Genomic DNA, 22,053 nt, shown 5'->3' with positions numbered 1-22,053 from the left:
ATGCAGGAAAGTGTGAAAGTGCACTTTAACCTGACAGTGTTTACTTTACATGTGTTGTGTCATGATAAGGATAAGGTGTCGGTGAAAACATTAGTGCTCCAAAGCTGCCTTTCTTATTGAGAGGTAATTTTTTTTTTTAAGGAGAAATGAACTAATAATGCAGGTGTAAAGCAATCCATTGGTATATCAAGTCTACCAGCATGTAATTTGACAATTTGACTCCCAGCCTTATTTTGCTAGACTAGCAAAGTGCTAAAAGTTTTAAAGCATAAAATAACTGAATTTTTCTTTGGAAGGAATTTTAGAAACTCTCTTTTATCTGATTGTTAACATGGTAGTGGACTCATATACCTCCTTCTTTCTCCCCCTTCCCCTTTTGCATAAAGTCCAGAAGCTTTTCAGGAGAGTGACAGAAGTCTTTATATGGCCTGCAGGGCCCTACGTGGTCTTTTGAACATTTACTCTCTCCTCTCTTCACTCCACTCTTGCCTTCCTGTCTTTCCTTTTCATGGAGATCCTTCTTAACTCCTGTCATGTTTTCCTGGCACTTCTCCCTCATACAGAGATCACATGCACATTGTGCATTTGTGTTTTGTAAGCTCAGCGAGAGTAGGGATTGCTTATTTCTGAATCACCATCTGACATCGGATACATTGTTTGACACGTAAAATTCATATAAATCACTAAGAAAAATGTTTAGAATTCTCATAAATAGGCAAAGGATGTAAATAGCTAATTCACAAAATAAAGTCTTCTTAAAATTGCCAAAAGACGTGATGAAAAAGGAAATATCATCACAGACACCACTGAGATACAGAACATAATGAGAACCTACTTTGAAAATCTGTATTCTTACAAAATAGAAACTACCGAAGACATTGACAAATTTCTAGAGACATATGCTCCTCCCAAACTGAACCAGGAGGACTTACACGATTTAAACAGATCAATATCAAGCAATGAAATAGAAGAAGCCATTAAAAATCTATCATCCAAGAAAAGCCCAGGACCAGACAGATTCTCAGCCGAGTACTACAAGACCTTCAAAGAAGAACTCATTCCAGTAACTTCTCCTAGTATTCCAGGAAATAGAAAAGGAGGGTACCCTACCGAACTCATTCTATGAAGCTAATATCACCCTCATACCCAAACCAGGAAAAGACACATCAAGGAAAGAAAATTTTAGACCAATATCCTTGATGAATATAGATGCAAAGATCCTTAACAAAATATTGGCAAACCGTATCCAAAAACATATTAAGAAAATCGTGCGCCATGATCAAGTGGGGTTCATCCCTGGAATGCAAGGATGGTTTAACATCTGTAAATCAATAAACGTAATCCATCATGTCAGTAGACTTAAGGATAAGAATCATATCGTTATTTCGATTGATGCAGAAAAAGCGTTTGACAAAATAAAACACTCCTTCATGCTCAAAACACTAGAAAAAATAGGGATAGTAGGAACATACCTGAACATTGTAAAGGCTATTTATGCTAAGCCCATGGCCAACATCATTCTTAATGGAGAAAAACTGAAACCATTCCCTATAAAACAGGAACAAGAGATGTCCTCCTTCACCACTTCTATTCAACATTGTCCTTGAAACTCTAGCCAGAGCAATTAGGCAGACTAAAGAAATTAAAGGGATATGAATAGGAAAAGAGGAACTTAAGCTGTCACTATTTTCTGATGACATGATTGTATATTTAGAGGATCCAAAAACCTCCTCCAGAAAACTTCTAGACTTCATCAGTGAATTCAGCAAAATAGCAGGCTATAAAATCAACACACATAAATCTAAAGCATTTTTATACACAAGCCACGAAACAGCTGAAAGGGAAATGAGGAAAACAACTCCATTTGCTATAGCCTCAAAAAAAAATAAAATACTTGGGAATCAATCTAACCAAAGAGGTAAAAGATCTCTACAATGAAAACTTCAAAACATTGCAGAAAGAAATTGAGGAAGACCTTAGAAGATGGAAAGATCTCCCATGTTCTTGGATAGGCAGAATTAACATTGTCAAAATGGCCATACTACCAAAAGTGCTATACAGATTCAATGCAATTCCAATTAAAATCCCAATGACATACCTTACAGAAATAGAGCAAGCAATCATGAAATTCATCTGGAAGAATAAGAAACTCAGAATAGCTAAAGCAATCCTTAGCAGGAAGAATGAAACGGGTATCGCAATACCAGAACTTCAACTCTACTACAAAGCAATAGTAACAAAAACGGCATGGTATTGGCACCAAAATAGACAGGAAGATCAGTGGTACAGAATAGAGGACATGGACACAAACCCAAATAAATACAATTTTCTCATACTAGACAAAGGTGCCAAAAATATGCAATGGAGAAAAGATAGCCTCTTCAACAGATGGTTCTGGGAAAACTGGAAATCCATATTCAACAGAATGAAACTAAACCCCTATCTCTCACCCTGCACAAAAATCAACTCACAATGGATCAAGGACCTTGAAATCAAACCAGAGACCCTGCATCTTATAGAAGAAAAAGTAGGTCCAAATCTTCACCTTGTTGGCTTAGGATCAGACTTCTTTAACAGGACTCCCATAACACAAGAAATAAAAGCAAGAATCAATAACTGGGATAGATTCAAACTAAATAGCTTTCTCTCAACAAAGGAAACTATCAGCAATGTGAAGAGAGAGCCTACAGAGTGGGAGAATATCTTTGCCACTCATACTTCAGATAGAGCGCTAATTTCCAGAATCTATAAAGAACTCAAAAAACTCTACACCAAGAATACAAACAGCCCAATCAACAAATGGGCTAAGGATATGAACAGACACTTCACAAAAGAAGATGTACAAGCAATCAACAAACATATGAAAAAATGTTCACCATCTTTAGTAATAAGAGAAATGCAAATCAAAACTACACTAAGATTCCATCTCACCCCAATTAGAATGGCGATTATCAAGAATACAATCAACAATAGGTGTTGGAGAGGATGTGGGGAAAAAGGTACACTCATACGTTGCTAGTGGGACTGCACATTAGTGCAGCCACTTTGGAAAGCAGTGTGGAGATTCCTTAGAAAACTTGGAATGGCCCCACCATTTGACCCAGCTATCCCACTCCTCGGCCTATACCCAAAGGACTTAAAATCAGCATACTACAGAGATACAGCCACATCAATGTTCATAGCGGCTCAGTTCACAATAGCCAGACTGGAACCAACCTAGATGTCCTTCAGTTGATGAATGGATAAAGAAACTGTGATATATATATATATACATACATACAATGGAATATTACTCAGCTATAAAGAATAATAAAATTATGGCATTTGCAGGCAAATGGATGAAATTGGAGAATATCATGCTAAGTGAGATAAGCCAATCTCAAAAAACCAAAGGAAGAATGATCTCTCTGATAAGCGGATGATGACACATAATGGGGGTGGGAGGGGGGCAAGAATGGAGGAAGGAGGGACTGTATAGAGGGAAAAGAGGGGTGAGGGGGAAGGACAAAATAACAGAATGAATCAAACATCATTACCTTATGTAAATGTATGATTACACAAATAGTATGCTGTTACTACATGTACAAACAGAAACAACATGTATCCCATTTGTTTACAATAAAAAAATAATTTTTAAAAAAAAATTGCCAAAAGAGATCTGAGAAAAAATTCATCTTTACTAGGGATCAAATAAGTACAAATCATAGCAACATGCTACTTCTCAGCTTGGAAAAATTATTTTAATTGATAATCTAAAATATTTTTTAGTGTGTTTTATTGGTAGCTGCTCTAAATGTCTACCTAATAAGAACATCAAGTCTAATTTCCCTGACAAATTATCAGCCTTTTCTACATTTTTAGTCAACTCTTTTCAGTTAAAGTTTAAGGAGTTTCTCATCATGCAGGGGAGGTAAAATTTCAATTCAGGAAATAAGAACTCAGTGTATAGACCTGTTGGCATCATGTTGGTGCTGTGGTTTAACACTGTTCAGTTATTGTAAAACATGTAGCAGTTCATGATTCACATTCTCCCTGTGTATTTTTATTTGCACAGAAATAGTCTGTTACTCTAGAGATTGTGTTTAGGTTTAAAAAGACAATTTTACAGCTGCACAGACCCAGTTTTAACTCTCAAATCTTATATATTAGTTAAATGTGTGATTTGGGGCAGGTTACTTATATTCCTCCTTTGTAAAATTGGGAACTTGCCTTATGAAGATTTTGTTATTAAATGTGTTTATTGATTCACAAGTACTTATTGAGCATCTGTTTTGTGCCACATTTTCAGGCACTGAGGAAACAGCAGAGAGTAAGACATCCCTGCCTGATAAACTTACATCCTAATGGTGAATGTAGACAAATAAGTAAAATAAATAAGTACAGGATGTTGGATAATGTTGAAGTGTATACAGGAGAATAAAGCAGGGAACGGATAGTGAATATTGGGTCAGAGGCAGTGTTGTCATTTAAATAGGATGATCCAGGAAGTTCTCACTGAAACGTCGATGTTTCAGGAAAGACTTCCTAGAATTGAGGGGAAAAGCCATGTAGATGTCTTGGGGAGGAATGTTACAGGAGAGAAAATAACACATGCATAGAAGTCACTGAATAAGGTGCCCGATACATTTGAGGCCCATGTGATAGGAACATAGTTAGTAATGGGAGGAGTAGAAGAGATGACAGGGGCCAGCCTGAGGAGGGCTTTTAAGCCATGGCAAGCATGTTGGCTTTCACTCTAAGGTGGAAAGCAATCACAGACATTTTGATCAGGGGAGTGATAGCATATGCATACATTTTAAATGAATCACAGTCCTGTTGCATTAAGAATAGACTCATATAATGTATACACAGGCAGACCAGTTAGGAAACTTCAATAAGTGAGGTAAAGTTGAATGCTAACTTGGACTTGGGTGTTAGCAGAGGAAAGTGGGAATAGGGAAATTTTTGGACTCTGGATACATTTTCAAGGCAGATAAATTAAATGTTGGTCATGAGAGAAAGAGTAGAGGCAAAGATGACCTTAAGGTTGTGGGTTCGAGCAGCTGAAAAGGTGAAGTTGTCCTGAACAAAGATAATATGTATAGTACTTAGACTGGTATGTAGTTTCTATCACTGTTCCATAAAAAATTATTCCCTTCCCCAAAATTAGTAGTAAAAATGAAGGAGTTTTCCCTTAACTAATGTGCTTGTGTTCATCTACACAAGCAAATAGAATATTTCACCAAAATAATAATGTAATAAATGATACATTTAGCTAGATCCTTAAAATTCTGGTAAATCATTCTATCTCTTGTCCAAGAATTTTATTCTCTAACTAAAGATAGAGCTGGTATTTTTCCATATGGCAATAATATCATAATGAGTAATGGCAATGTATCAATAGTAATAATTGTTTCAAGTCCAAGGGAAAATTTAACAAATTAATGTTTTATTTTAAGGGAATTATGACTTTTTAATGCCCATTTTTTTTTTTTCCTTTCAGCATGCTGCCTTATGGCTGTTTAGCAACAGGAGATCGCTCTGGCCTCATTGAAGTTGTGAGCACCTCTGAAACAATTGCTGACATTCAGCTGAATAGTAGCAATGTGGCTGCTGCAGCAGCTTTCAACAAAGATGCCCTTCTGAACTGGTTGAAGGAATATAATTCTGGGTTAGTTGATTCTATTTAATCATCATTTTTCTATAAAACATCCAAACAAATAACTATTTTCCCAGTAGAAATCATTGGTGTCTGAGAGGAAAAATTAGTGTTATAGATTTGCTTCATTTCAGGTTACAGTAGAATGACCTAATATCTTATTGATTTCTACTTTATCTAATTTTATAAGCTTTGCAATAAGGTTACAATCTAGGAAGTTAAGGATTGTGTGTGTGTGTGTGTGTGTGTGTGTGTGTGTGTGTGTGGTGTGGGGGATTGAACTCAGGGCCTTGTGCATGCAAGGCAAGCACTGTACCAACTGAGCTACATCCCCAGCCCTGGAAGTTAAGGACTTTTAAGGTTTGCATATTTAAGTTTTTGTTTAAACACATCAGCTTCTATAATTATGTGAATATATTAACTTAAGTAAGTTTTTAGTAGATTAATTTTATGATAGAAGTAAATGAGTTTGTAGACTCTAAATTATGCAGTGCTTAGTTATGCGTTATTTATGGTGATGGTGTTGGATGAACATTAATATAAGAAATAAAGAAATTTCACAGTGAAGTAAAGAGCTCCATGATGATTTTTGGCTAAAGACTTCAAAATGAGATTCAAATGTTGTCATTAGCAATTAGCAAGCAAGAACTTGGATGTGAGCATCATTTTCTACATTTGATCTTGTGGCCTTGGCTCCAAAGAATCTATATTGTTGACTTCCAATTGATATCAGTGACTCAGATAGTTGAAACTGCAATATTCAACTCTTCAACATGGAATTCTAGTCTTAGGTCAAAAGTGACAAAAATGTTCCTAAGCCCAGTGTGATCCAACCAAAACCATAGTAGCCTGCCCTTTTATGCACATGAACCTGCCTCCATCCTTACTGAAACAAGCCTTACCGGGACACAGGAATCTGAATGGCTGAGCCCATATATCTAGTGTTTTTCAAGCTACCTAACTTCCCTGCTTCTTGGCTGATCCACCCTGCGGTCTTGGTAACTATGTGTTATAAGTTCTCCTTAAAATTAAAAAGGAAACAGATATGGTTTGGGTCTCACCCCACAAATTTGAAAGCTGAATACCTTTGTGACTCCTACTGTTTCTCTTATTCAGGGATGACCTGGACCGAGCAATTGAGGAGTTTACCCTGTCTTGTGCTGGCTACTGTGTAGCTTCTTATGTCCTTGGGATTGGTGACAGACATAGTGACAACATCATGGTCAAAAAAACCGGCCAGGTGAGCTATACTGCAGGGTTTGCCAAAGGCCTTAGTGATATTAAATCATATCCTTATTCTTCCTTCAATTTTCCATTAACCTTCATTTTGTACATCATCTACTTCACAGAAGGATCAGATGATGTGCTAGATGTATTAACTTTAAAGAATATAGCCAGTGCTCAAAAAAGTTGGTGTGACCCACACTTGAGTCTGTTCTTTTGAAACACTGAACCTAATCATATGTAGAATAGGGAGGAAAGTAGTATACTAATACCATTTTGAGGAATCTAAGGAAGCTGGTTCAGGTTAACTGTAGAGAAACTTAGTTTTCAAATGAAAATTTCCCTTTTTTAATTTAGGTGATTTAGGTTGTTTGCAAAATGTTTTATAGTGAAGATGGATAATTTTTCAGTTTAGACACCATTGGGATTCCCTCAAACCAGAGGCATACCAGAATGAAAATATTTGGGCGACTATTGAGCTTTGGCCTTGGATGGAACACAGAATTTTATACCTTCTGAGAGATTTGGGTAGTTTGGGCTTGGGTTCTGAGAATTGAACTATGTGTCCCTACTTAAAGGAGTCCCTTGGACTTCAATTAATCAGACCAAACACTTTGGTTTACCTACATTTTTTTCCTGACACCTCTCTAAAGTAATAGGGAACAAGAAAAAAATACACAAACTCAAGAAGTCAAAGATGATAGGAAAGAGATCACAGTGGATAAAAGACACTGACAGATTTGGGAATTAAAGGAAGTAAAAATGAAGAAGCAACAATGACTCAGGAATGACTGAAAAATGGGAACCTGAGTATCAGTAGAGAGCTGTATCGGTAGAGAGCTATGTTAGTCTCAGGAAAGCTGTGGAATTGGAGGCACCAAGTACTATTCAAGATGGGAATTTGGGCAAGGTTAAAAAATGGGATTGGTTGGAAGTTTTTATATGGATTAGTTATTTGCACAAGTCCCCTTCCTTACTTGGGGAAGGACACAGGAGATTTATTTTCTGAAGGAACTTCTGTTTCATGGACACTAAGTTCTGTAAAAGGCTGAGGGGAAGGTAACATATTAAAAATAGGGCTGAAGTAAAAGCATACTAAATGTTACAGTTCACAGTCACTTCCAACTACATTGCTACAGGAACACTGGCTATCAGGTGTATATCCTTCTCCGCAGGACATGTAAGAAAATCTGATTGGTTCCAGTGAAAAGACCTGTAGATAGTTGAGGTCTCTTCCCATGCCCTCTGCAGCAAAATCATCAAGCAACAAACAAGCATACCATTTACATGGAATTTTCCTTCAGCTTTTTAGTGACTCAATTATGAATGGTTAGCCAAGGATTAGCAGATATTTTAAAATTGAAATTATAAATAGAAATTATATATATTTATCATGCACATGTCATTTCAAAATATGTGTATGGTATAGAATGGCTAAATGAATCAACATTATTTACTTATTTATTGTGAGAACCTTGAAATCTATTCTCTTAGTAATTTTTAGGAGTACAATACATTGTTATTAAATGTAGTCACCATGTTGTATAGTAGCTATCTTGAACTTATTCCCTCTTAACTGAAATTTTATATTCTTTAACCAACATCTTCCCACCCCAGACCCCTGGTAACTACCATTCTAACTCTACTGGTTTAGCAGATACCTCCCACCTCCCACCTCAGGATTGAACTCAAGGCCTCATACATGTTAAATGTGTACTGTACCACTGAGCTACACTCCCAGTCCCTGGATTAGTAAACATTTGAAGGAAGCTTCTACTGTGAAAGAGAGAAACCTCTATAAAATTGAGGAAGAAGGACTGTGGGAAAATGAAGTAACTTTAGTTTAATAGAGGATAATTTTTAAAATAGAAAAAGGAAATGGCATTGTATTATGAAATATAATGCCTTCTTTTTTTATTGGCGAATAGAGGTCTTAGAAATGGGAAGAAACAAAAAGTTAAAATAGCAAGTGTAAACATCTTGTGGCAGGATAAGTGTTATGTATGTTAAAGAAGAATCCTCATGATAACTTTACAGCAAAGTAGTAGTACTATCCCCATTTTACAGGTAGGAAAATTGAGGCAAAAGAGTGGACATTCCAGGATTTAAATCCTGGCAATATGATTTAAAACACTATGCCTTAATGTCTGTTACTCTCTTTCTTCTCCCCCACAACCCGTGTGTGTGTGTGTGTGTGTGTGTGTGTTTACGCATCAATATGTAAGTGATAGAGACTTAATTCAGGAAGACTTAGTCCTATTAGTCCATCAATCTATTAGAATTCCAGAGAAAAGTAAGGAAAGGAACTCTGTAAGCAAATATAAAAAACATTTCCCAGAGCTGATGTTCATGAATATCCAGTCAACTGAGCACAAAATTTACAATTTTCTTTGTCCTTATAATGTATGAAAAGACCCTTATTAAAGCCCTTCACCTTTTCAGTGCATCAGGCATAAAGAAAAGATTTTAAAACATTCTCAGAGACACAGTAGGCCATATATCAGAGATTAGGAGTCAGAATGACTTATTGAAGCTAAATTGGAAACTTGAAGACAGTGAAAGTTAGCCTTCCTAATTTTGAAGGAAAATGACTTCTTTCTTAGAATTCTATAACCAGACAATCAAGTGTGAAGATGGAATAAAGACATTTTCAGACTTGCAAAGCCTCAAAATCTATACCTCCTCTATATCTTTTTTCTTTCTTTTCGTGTATCAGCATCTTGCACATTGCCCAGGATGGCCTAACCTTGATCCTCCTGACTCAGTTTCCTGAATAACTAAAATTAGAGGCACATACCACTGTACCCAGCTTTCTCCTCTGCATCTTTTCTCAGGAGGCTACCAGATTAAGGACTTACATCAAAATAAGAGTTGAAACTAGAACTTAACTAAGGCATTTTTTTTTTTTTACAGGAAATGTTTGTCAGTATGTGAAGATCAGTTTATTTATTTATTTATTTTACATATTATGATCATTTCTTCTTCGAGCTTTATAGTTATACATAATAGTTGGGTTCATGTTGACAAAATCATACATTCAAGGAATTTAATTTTAGTTCACAATGCCCCTCCTACCTTCCCTCTCCTCCCTGTTTTCCCTCTGCTACTCTGTTAGATTTCCTTTTGCTTCTCTGTTTATTTATATTTGATTGGTTCTCTTTACTTAAAGTAAAAATCTCTGGTATATTTATATGTGCACTTAACATGATTTTTTTAAGAATTCATTCTACGTTGCGCCCCCCCTTCTCCATCCCTACACTCTGCCTCTCAGTCTCCTTCTATACCGCTGATCTTCCGAATATGATATCCTATGCTTTCTTCCTCCTTTTCTTTATTTACTTTTTCACATATCAGAGAAAACATGTGAACTTTGACTTTTTGGGACTGGGAACATCACTTAGCATGATCTCCATTTCCAAACATATATCAGCAAATACCATAATTTCATTCTTCTTTATGACTGAGTAGAAATCCACTATGTATACATACCATAATTTTTTTTAATCCATTCATCTATTGATGGACAACTGGATTGATTCATAATTTAGCCATTGTGAATTGTTCTGCTATAAATATTGAGGTGGCTGTCTCGCTACAGTATGCTAATTTTAGTGCTTTTCGGGAAATGCCAACGAGTGGTATAGCCGGGACATATGGTGGTTCCATCCTAGCTTTTTGAGGAATATGTCATACTACTTTCCAGAATGGTTGTACTAGTCTGCAGTTCCATCAAAAATGTAGAAGTGTACCTTTTACCCCAAAACTTCACCAGTATTTATTGTTCATATTCTTAATCATTGCATGACTGGAGTAAAATGATTTTTCTTAGTGTAGTTTTTTTGATTGCTATAGATGTTGAACATTTTTTCATATATTTGTTGGCCATTTGTGTTTTGTCTTTTGAGAAGTTTCTTTTTAGTCCTTTTGCCCAATTATTGATTGGGTTTATTTGTTCTTTGGTGTTAAGTTTTTTAGTTCTTAATATATTCTGAATATTAATCCCCTGTTGGAGAATTTGCTGGCAAAGATTCTCTCCCATTCTGTAGGTTCTGTCTTCACACTTGTAATTGTTTCCTTTGCTGTGCAGAAGATTTTTTTTAATTTAATGGCAACCCACTTAGTGATTTTTAGTTTGTTTCTTATGCTTTGCGGGGGTCTTGTTAAGGAAGTCTGTTAGACTTCTGAATGGAGTGTTGACCCTATGTTTTTTTCTGATATTTGGCAAGGATTCTACTCTACGTAAGTCTTTGATCCATTTCTGTTTGACGTTTGTGAAAGGAAAGAGATAGGGATCTAGTTTCATTTTTCTACATATAGCTATCTAGTTTTCCCAGTACCATTTGTTAAAAAGGCTGTCTTTTCTCCAAAATATACTTTTTGGCACCTTTGCCAAGTATCAGGTGACTATAAGTATGTGGGTTTGTTTCTGTGTCTTCTGTTCTATTAGTCTGCTTGCATATTTTTATGCCAATACCATGGTATATTTGTTACTACAGCTCTGTAGTATAATTTCAGATCAATTGTTGTGATGCCTCCTGCATCGTTCTTCTAGTTCAGAATTGCTTTAGCTATTCTGGGTCTCTTATTCTTCCAAATGAATTTAAGAATTGTTTTTTTCTAATTCTGTGAAGAATTTCATTGGTGTTTTGATTGTGTTGAATTTGTATATTGCTTTTGATAATATGGCCATTTTGACAATATTAATTCTGCCTATCTAAGAACATGGGGAGATCTTTCCATCTTCTAAGGTCTTTAGTTTCTTTTCTTTCTTCAGTGTTCTATTATTTTAATTGTAAAGCTCTTTTACCTCCTTGGTTAGATTAATTCCCAATTTGGTTTTTGATTTTGGCTTTGTTTTTAAGGTTATTATGAATGGAATGGTTTCCTTTATTTTTTCCTTGGCTGAATCACTGTTGGAGTATAAGAAAGCTGTTAATTTATGGGTGTTGATCTTGTATCTCACTTCTTTGCTGAACTCATTTATAAGCTCTAGAAATCTTTTTTTGTGGTGCTTGGGATTTATGGTGCAGGGCTCTGTATTTGCTAGGCAAGCACTCTACCAACTGTGCTGTATCTGCGGCCCCTAGAAATCTTCTGGGGGAGACTTTTGGGTCTTCTAGACATAAGATCATATCATCAGCAAAATACAGATAGTTTGACTTCTTTCCTATTTGCATCCCTTTGATTTCCGTCTCTTATCTGATCACTGGCTAATTTTAAAAGAACTATATTGAATAAAGTGGTAAGAGTGGACAACTTTGTCTTGTTCCTGATTTTAAAGAAAATGCTTTTAGTTTTCCTCCATTTTGTGTGAGATTGGCTTAGAATTTGTCATAAATAGTGTTTATGATGCTGAGGAAGTTTCTTCCATCCCTATCTTCTCCAGCATTTTTAACATGAAAGGGTGCTGGATTTTATTGAAAACCTTTTTTGCATATATTGAGATGATCATGTGATTCTTGCCCTTAATTCTGTTTAAGTGGTGAATTACATTTATTGATTTGCATGTGTTTAACCAACCTTTCATCTTTGGAATGAAACCCATTTTATTAAGGCGTATTATCTTCTTGATGTGTTGTTGAATGGTTTGCGAATACTTTATTAAGGGTTTTTGCATCTGTGTCCATCAGATATATTAGTGTGCAGTTTTCTTTCATCACTGTGTCTTTGGTTTTGGTACCAAGGTTATACTGGCTTTGTAGAATGTATTTGGGAGTGTTCCCTCCCTTTCCTTTCATGGAATAATTTAAGAAAGATGGTGTTAATTCTTTAGAGGTTCAGTAGAACTCAGCTGAATTTCCATTTGTTCCTGAGTTTTTGTTTTTAGAAGACTTTTAATTGCTGTTTCAATTTCAGTACTTGATATTGGTCTGTTGGCTTTCTATATCTTCCTGGTTCAATTTGGGCACATCATATGTGTCTAGAAATTTGTCAGTATCTTCTAAATTTTCCAGTTTATTGGATTATAAAATTTCAAAATAGGTTCTGATGATCCTATGAATTTCAGAAGGATCTATAGTGATATATCTCCTTTTTCATTTCTAATTTTATTGATTTGGGTCTTCTCTCTTTTGTTAGTTTGGCTAAGGGTTTATCAATCTTATGTCTATCTTTTTGAAGATCCAACTTTCCAACTCTTCATTGTATTAATCCTGTGTATTTTTTTAAATTCTCAATTTATTAATTTTGACTGTGATCTTATTTCCTTCAGATTTAGGAATTAGTTCTTCTTTTTCTAAGGTCTTTTTTTTTTTTACTTAAAAAATTTTTTTTAGTCGTAGAGGGACACAATACCTTTATTTATTTTTATGTGGTGTTGAGGATCAAACTCAGTGCCTCATACATGCTAGGCAAGTACTCTACCACTGAGTCACAATCGCAGCCTCAAGGTCTCATGTAAAGCATAAGCCTATTTATTTAGGCTCTCTCTATTTTTTTTTTAAGATAGGCACTCAGTGCTGTAAATTTTTCTCTTAGAATTACTTTTATACTCTCCCAGCAATTTTGATATGTTGTATGTCTGTTCTCATTCATTTCTAAGAATTTCTTGATTTCTACTCTCATTTCTTTTTTGATTCATTTTGTGATTTCTAGTACTTTTGTTGATTTCTAGTTTTATTCTATTATAATCTGATAGATGTGGGGATTATATTGATTTTTTTCTTTTTCTTTTTTCTTTCTTTTTGGTATTTGGTAAGATTTACTTTTTGACCTATAATATGGTATATTTTGGAAGAAGTTCCATGAGCTGCTGAGAAGAAAATAAGTTCAACTGTTTAAGAGTGGAATATTCTATAGGTGTCTGTTAGGTCCATTTGATTTATCGTCTATTTGATATCTTTATTGATTTTATGTTTTGATGACTTACCGGTTGGTGACAAGGGTGTGTTATCACCCAGCATTATTGTGTTGAAATCTATCTGAGATTTAATGTCATGGAATTTTTTTTTAATGTAATTGGGTGTGCTGATATTTGGGGTATACGTATTTACTATCATTATATCTTCTTGTTGGATTGTTCCCTCTACTAAGATATAATGGCCTTCTTTTTCTCTTCTGATTAATATTTGCTTGAAATATGCTTTGTCAGATATGAGAATAGCTTCTCCTGCTTCTTTACAGTGTCTGTGTAGAATATTTTTTTCCATCCTTTTGCCTTCAGCCTGTAGGTGCCTTTGCCTATTAGATGAGTCTCTTATAAACAGCTTATAGTTGGATCTTGTTTTTGATCCATTTTGCTAATCTGTGTCTTTAAATTGGGAAGTTTAGACCATTAACATTCATTCAGTATTAGGACAGTATGTGTTTTTGGTTTCCTGCTATTTTGATTTTTTGCTATATTCAATACTATCTTGATTCTTACTATTACTTCTTGATTCTTCTATTACTTCTCTGTTGATCTTCCTCTATTTGGGAGCTTTTGGATTTATTTTTGGGTTCCTCTGTGTTCAGTTTATCATTGCGTATCCTTTGTAGTGCTGGCTTTGTGATCATGAATTATTTTAGTTTATTCTTGTCTTGTAAAGTTTTTATTCTCCCCTTGGATTTGAGACTGAACTTTGCTGAGTATAGTGATTTTGGCTGGCAGTTGGTTTCTTTTAGAGCTTGGAATATCTCATTTCAGCCCTTCTTGAATTTTGGGTCTGAATTGAGAAATCAGAAGTGAGCCTTATTGGTTTGTCTCTAAATGTGACCTGCTGTTTCTCTCTTTCAGCTTTTAATATTCTTTCCTTATTTTTAAAATTAGGCATTTTGATTATGATATGTCTTAAAGAGCTTCTCATTTGAATTGGTCTGTCTGGGGGTCCTGTAAGCCTCCTATGTGTAGATATCTATCTCATTTCTGAAATGGGAAAAGTTTTCTCTGTCTCATTGAAACTGTTCTTAATGCCTTGAGCTTTTATTTCCCTGTTCTCTTCCATCTCAACAGTTCTCTGGTTTGGTCTTTCGATGTTGTCCCAGAGTTTTTGTATATTCTGATCATGTTCTGTAAATGTCTCCCTATATTGCATTTTATGTACTCAAGTTCATATACCCTGTCTTCAAGGGTGAGGTTCTCTTTTCTATGCAGTCTAATCTGTTATTGATTCTTTCAAGTGCATTTTTAATTGGATTGATTGTGTCTTTCATTTCTATTGGTTTCTAATCACTGGTTTCTTTTCTCTGTTTATATTTCTTTATTAAAGTGGTCTTTCATCTCCTGTATTTGCTGTATTCATTCATTCCTTAGATCTTCTTTTACTTCATTATTTTATTTTATTTTACTTTAATAATTTTTTAGATGTTGATAGACCTTTATTTTTATTCATTTATTTATATGCAGTACTGAGAATTGAACCCAGTGCCTCACACGTTAGGCTCTACCACTGAACCACAACCCCATTCTCTCATTGAACATTTTAATAATTAGTTTTTTTATAAGCTTTCTCTAGGATTTCATCCACTTCCATATCAGTGGGATCTTTTGTTGGGAGATTGTGAATTTTGAGGGGAGATTTGTTTGCCTGTTCCTTATGTTTTCTTTTAAAGGTCTTGGACTTGTGCATCAATTTAGATGGATTTATCTTCTCTTTTTTTACATGTGCCCTTTTGTGTGTAATTATCTTATTTGTTCTGGTACTTCTTATTTTTGATATATAAGTAGATGTCAAGGGGTGGGATCTGAGGTTCCTCTGATTATTCCTCCTTGGGTCCTTGTTGCTGGTTTGGGGTTTTTGTCTCCTCAAGTGTTCCGAGTTGGAGTAATGTTAAGGCTCAGTTGAAGCTAGGTTATGTGCAGGGCGAGATTCACTGTTGTTTGGTTCAGGTATATTTCTCAGCAGCAGGATCTCTGCTCTAATCTTGGGGTGGCAGTGGATCTGCTTGTCAGTAGAGTACCCCTCAGTTCAATACCCAGTGCTGTAAAAACAAAACCCCAAAAAACACTGAATGCCAGTTTAACAGAATCTATGACAGTGTGTTGTATTATGTGATATTTTGTTAGCATAGAGTACTAAATCTTTACTTTCCATAAGAATAGTAATCTAAAATTAGAAAGTAAAAAATAAGTATAAAAATAATGTTTAGAAAAATGGAGGCAGATACCAGGGAAAGCATGTGCAGAGTGGGGAGAAAGTACCTCTGAGTGGTAGCACGCAGGGTAAGGGAGGTAGTGGGGCATGTTTGTACTCTTTTTGTTTTGTTTTGCAGAACTATTTTGCTTTTTAAAAATCAGATGTGTTTATTATTTGTTTGAATTTTTCTTCTTAAAGATTCTCCTTTCCCATTGGGCGTATGCAGTTTTAAAATCAGTGTTCTTATTGAGTATGAAAGACCTGAGTATTAGAAATACTCTTCCCAAGTGGTCCACTGGGCTCTATGGGTGGGTGTAATATGTGGGAATCAAGGACTGCAAAGATCTTGCTTTTCTTGCTTTTCTCTAGAAAAATGAGAGATAAATTGCATTTGCTTTTCAGCTCTTCCACATTGACTTTGGACATATTCTTGGAAATTTTAAATCTAAATTTGGCATTAAAAGGGAGAGAGTGCCTTTTATTCTTACTTATGATTTCATTCATGTCATTCAACAAGGAAAAACAGGAAACACAGAAAAGTTTGGCAGGTGAGTATTGCCTTACTGTCAAAGCTAAACATGTCTGGCACTTTCTCATCTGACCAGCAGAGTAGCATTTACTAACTGAGGTATATATGAATCTGGGAGATACTCAGTTCAATAATAGGAGGCTTTGGGGTGGAGGGGTTTGCTCATCAGATCCTTGTACCAATTCAGAAATGTTCAGGAAAGAGACAGAATGATAGAAATTTGAAATAAGTTACTGTGTTTTAGTATACCATCTTTTACCTATTTCAGAAAATTCTCTGAAGCTATTCAGATATTTGACAGTAAGATGCTGAGAGAACAGGCTTTACAGGTTTTATTCTTATTGTATGTAGAGAGCAGTAAGGAAGTCTGGGTTCTAGAAGAAGACAAAGTGTTTTGTGGGTTCCAAAACACTTTACTTGTCTTTCTACCCTTGTTTCCTTAATCTCAAAATGTGGACAAAAGTAATTAAATTTCATGGCTGTTGTGATTAGAGGTATTTATCATATGACCAAAGTATATTATTTGCTTAACAAATAATAGCTATTATCATTTCTAGTTCTGTCTGCATTTCTGCAGACACAATCCCAGTTTCTGTCCCATTTTTTTCTTTGACAAAGTAAGGGGCACGGAATGGATGGTCCTCTTGAATTACCATCTTGAATAGGAGAAAGGGAAGGCAGATTACAGGGAGGCGCAATGCAGAAGCATAGACACTGGTATAGGGGAGGCATGGCACACGTAAAGAGATTAGTCTCTGGAGTCAGACCATATATGCAGAACCCAGAAATATGTTCAGAAATTCTCGTAGATTATAGTTATCACTTGTTGAATAATCAGTTCTTATGTTCATGGAAAGTAAAAAGCCTGGATTGTTACATTGCCTTTTATCATAGAATTTCAATTTAGTTCTTTTGTGTTTTTTTTGTTTTTGTTTTTGAGATATGCATGATTTTAGAAAACTTGGTTTATGTAAATTTTAGTCCTGGGAAAATTTTCCCAGAAGGAAAAATCAGCATTGAACCTTTATTTCAGTAGAAATGTCCCAGTTCCAGCAGAAAGCCTAAACAATGTGTTCTTTCCTTTATGAAATGTGCTTCTGCCCTGCAACACCGCTCATATGCTGCATCATCTGAAGGTTCCGCCAGTGTTGTGAAGATGCGTATCTGATTTTACGACGACACGGGAATCTCTTCATCACCCTCTTTGCACTGATGTTGACTGCAGGGCTTCCTGAGCTTACTTCCGTTAAGGATATACAGTACCTGAAGGTACAAACCCCTTTTCCTTGCATGTTGGTCTTTGTGGGCATGAAGCTCAGTTAGAGCTGTCCATTTCATTTAAATGTCCAAAGGGGGTGAAACAAAGCCCTTTCCTCTGAGATGGTCTTTAGCCAAGAGGAAAAGAATCTGAAAAGTTCACATGAAGGAGCAGTTTTGAAAGCGGATCTTGAAACCCAGATGCTTTTCCCATCAATAGAAGGGACATTAAGAAGATGTGCTGGGCAGTGACCTTCTACCCACACTCTGGAAGACCAGAGAGTAGCAACTGTTCAGCACCTTGCTTTTCAACAATGTGCCTTTTCCTTGCCTTGAGTCCTCTTCCTGGAAAAGTACCTGAGTATCTTGCAGTGATTATAAATTAATTTCATCTTCAAAAACCCTTTGGTGGGCCAAGTGTGGTGGCACACACCTGTAAGCCCAGCAGCTCAGAAGGCTGAGATAGGACGATCGTAGATTCAAGGTCAGCCTCAGTAATATGGTGAGGTCCTAAGCAACTTATAGAGATCCTTTCACAAAATAAAAAGGGCTGGGAATATAGGTGTGCCTGGGTTCGGTTCCCAGTACCAAAACAAAACAAATGAACGAAAAACCTTTTGGTGAGGTCATATTATTATACTACCTTATTCATTCACCATCCGATAGACAATATTTAAGTAAAAACATGAGGTACTCTGCCTGATGGTAGCTGGGGAAGACATGGCCAAGCCAACCTCTTGCAGGATTTACTGTTTGCTCTCCTCAGATGAGGATATAAAATCAGATTTTTCCCTTTCATTTTTAGGACTCTCTTGCCTTAGGGAAGAGTGAAGAAGAAGCACTCAAACAATTTAAGCAAAAATTTGATGAGGCGCTCAGGGAAAGCTGGACTACTAAAGTGAATTGGATGGCCCACACAGTTCGGAAGGACTACAGATCTTAACGATCAGCCTTTGCTCCTAATGTATTTGTTTGTTTTCATTTTCGTTTTGCACTTGCACTAAACTGAACACGACCCTGCCAGAGATGTTATAAAGGGAATGAAATTTTGGAACTCGGTTAAATTAAGAACATGTCATCCCACAAAACCTAATCTGAAAAAATTCCTGATGACCACCCTCTGCTTTCTGAATGCTTCCAAGACTCATCATGAGTATGAGTCAACATTATGGATAATCATTTCCTGCTGACTTTGCACGCCAAGGAATGCTACTAGGGATTGTTTGATTTTTTTTTTTTTTTTTTAAGTGTTTGGTACTTTACCAGAAAGGTGTAAATACTTCTTTTCCAGTGCTGTGATCCAGTGTTACCAGTCAGGCAACAACTCTCCACACCTGGGGACTGGGAACTATTCTTACTTTCCAAATAAGGCTTCAGAGAGAGGTATCTTCCTTCCCTTTTTAAATTGTGTAAACTATAAAATTAACTTGAATTTATGATTATTTTTCAAAAGAAATCTTTTAAACCTGTGGAAACTCATAAATTCTTTTGTTAATATTTATTTACTATGATAGCATCATTCCAACCAGACTTGCTGAAAATCTACTGGTGAGGCAAATATATATATATATACATATATATATATATAAATATGCTGCATATATATATTTATAAAATTTCTAGTGGGAGTTCTATATAAAAAGATGTTTCTTTGGTATTCTTCAGTCTGTGTTTTGAAGTTTTACAAAAAGCAGAGCTTTTTCCTAAGTTACTTTTCAGTTAACTGTGTGATCCAGTTCTTCCAGCTGCTTCTGTAATGAGGCACATATTAATACAGTTTTTATATGGTATTTATGAAAGAATTGACTTCATAGAGCATAATACTTGAGTAAATGTATCCAAGAAAGCAAGCAAAGGAAAAAGAACCTATTTATGGAATAAACTTCAGACCTAAAATTCAGTATTTTAGTAAAAATACCAGCCGTTCTTACTGTATTTATTAAAACTTGTATTAATGTGATTTTTTTCCACAGATATTAATTCAAATTGAAATGGTTTCGCCACATGGAAATGTTTAATTTATTCATTGAGGTACCATATATGGGGTGCTAGGTGGCAAATAATGTTAATATGTGCAATAGGAACTACTGGTTTGAATGTGTAAATGGATGCTCTGAATACTGGCAACATCCAGCGTAACTACTGCTCATTCTCCAAAGAATTTTGAGAGCTCTCAATCCTCAATGATGGGGAAGACAACTGAGTGCTCGCCCTGTGACTGAGTTTTCTATAGGCATTTTATTAAAGATTGTTTAAATTTGTTGTCCTTCTTAATGTTCTCAGTCAAATAAATGGGTGAGCTGGTTTCAGCTGTTCTTGGGATGTGTGGGCCTCTTCTTTACAGGCTTCAGGTCTTGGGAACTTGCCACTGGGACTTCAAGAAATGACCAGTCCTGTAGCCACACCACCCTCAAGGGCAGGCTGAGGCTCAGGACTTCTCTGCAGCTTTTCTCTGTGCTGCTTAGCCTCAGCAGACACTGTGTGAGAGGACTCCTATACTCTGGTGGGGGCCTGTGGTGAGGAGGTGCCCTTATCACATGTCCATTCCTGGGAGGTACCCCAAGGTCTGGGAGAATGCCTCACACTTGGCACCTGAGCCAGTGCCAGATTGCAGCTACTTTAGAGCCTCTTCCCTAGGACAGAAGCTCAAAGCAGGCCAGTTTCTTGGACATAACTAAGCTGAGGCTAGGGGTTGGCCTCTGAACTCCCTATTCTCGAAGCTGGAACTCTAGAGTTCCTGGAGTAAGTCTGCAGAATGGCATGCTTGTTAACTAGACAGAGATCTTTGTCCAGTATCAACCAATCCACTTTTCGCTCAACAGGCCCCAACTCAGTAGCATTTGGAAAGAATGACCCAGGATGGCTCTTGACCTCCTCTCCCTCATTCTGCTACACTGTCACCACCATACCCCAGAATAACCAGAACAGTGTAGCTCAGTAGCCGCTGAACATTTTGAGGGTACGCCCTACATACTTGCTCAGTTGCATGTCTCAGACTGAGGAAAGAAGGTAGAGGCCGAAGTATTGCCCACTCCAGGCTGAATGGGACTTCAGGCTACAGGAGCAACCTTTTGCACAAGAATGCCTTGATTAGAGTACTCTGAACAACAATGAATCTTATCCCAAAATAATTCGTTTCCTGTCTTTCCTTCCTTTCCCAAGTCCCTAAAAAGAGTATTTTGCAAATTGTTCATTTCCATACTTGAGATCAGAATCTGTGTCTACCTGGGTATGGAAGACAGGATTACTTTGTTGAACAAGTAGTTCTTGAATGCTCACCTCCTGTGCTTAGGAGGGTTTCAGGGGCTCGTATTTGTAAACCATCTCAGCCTTTGTGACCCTCAAGTAAGGTATTTATTTTACCTTCTCAGGGTCTGAGCTTCCTAGTTTATGAAATGGGACTAATAACTGTCCCATTCACTTCTGGGGTAGAAATGTGCTAAGTCTCAATTCTTATAAACTCACCTCTTTCCCTTCTTCCCCCTCTTCAAGGCTGCTGAGGGGAAGAACTTGGGAAGGAAAGCTCCATCGAGAGCTCTGTCCTTGTTTCCTCCCTGGGGAGGCCCTTCTTGTGGTTTTTTAGTTCTGCCTTGTCCTACCCCTATCCCTGTCAGCACCTGACCTCAGCCAGGCAGCCTGTAATGGAGGAGCCACTTGTCTCCAGAGGGTGAAAGATAGGTTCATGTGATGGAGAGCAGGGAAGTATCATGATATGTGGCCCTGACTACAGAGGATGGACTCCTCTGAGGAGGGGAAGGCTAGGGTTTCTTGGAGAGGAAGACCTCTGAGCTGGGACCTCAAGTCTAGGACAGAGGCAGTGGGAAGAGCAGACTAGTCAGAAAGCACAACACATATACAGATCTAGAGGTGAGAAAAGGCTGGGCTTTGTGATCATGACAAGATCAGTAATTATTTCTTATCACTTTCTCAACCTCTGGTCCCTTCCCATTTTCCTTCACGTGTATTTACCCCAAGAATTTTTTTTTTCTTTTTGATTGGAAATGTCTATGCTTTGAATCCCATCTTAACATCAGCTTGCTACTAAAGGTCCATAATCTATCTTTTCCTTCCTGTGTGCAAATTTCTCCTGAAATGACACAGGTCAAGCAAGACTTCAAACTTGTTATATACTCTCCAATACTCCCAACCAAATGCTCCTTAGCCATAAGGGACCTGGTGGTAATACTTGGGGGATGACAGGTTATATTACAATAGATTACAGGAATTGGCAGATTATTGAAAAGTCAGATCATGGAGTGGTTCCTCTGCATTCTGTGTGTGTGTGTGTGTGTCGCCATTTTTGTTTTAAATAATTTAATCAAGAAGTAGGAATACGGGGCTATAGCTGTAGC

The 22,053-nt window shown here is 36.6% G+C and overlaps 1 protein-coding gene across 1 annotated transcript in view; it reads left to right on the top strand.

The window, feature by feature from the left end:
- PIK3CB (phosphatidylinositol-4,5-bisphosphate 3-kinase catalytic subunit beta) overlaps positions 1–20,023 on the top strand; it is a gene marked incomplete at its 5' end in the record, with an annotated part of 87,526 nt that extends 67,503 nt beyond the window's left edge. Inside the window, 5 exon segments of the mRNA XM_079155013.1 lie at positions 5,483–5,650; positions 6,755–6,878; positions 16,318–16,463; positions 17,581–17,713; positions 18,507–20,023. Of these exon segments, the coding sequence (XP_079011139.1) occupies positions 5,483–5,650; positions 6,755–6,878; positions 16,318–16,463; positions 17,581–17,713; positions 18,507–18,644 (709 nt within the window). The 3' untranslated portion in view covers positions 18,645–20,023.
- Positions 20,024–22,053: the final 2,030 nt, after the last annotated feature.

Source organism: Sciurus vulgaris, assembly GCF_902686455.1.
Source record: "Sciurus vulgaris genome assembly, chromosome: 10".
Classification (NCBI taxonomy): domain Eukaryota; kingdom Metazoa; phylum Chordata; class Mammalia; order Rodentia; family Sciuridae; genus Sciurus; species Sciurus vulgaris.
Note: the sequence above shows the minus strand (reverse complement) of the source record. Positions and strands in the feature narration are given on the sequence as shown.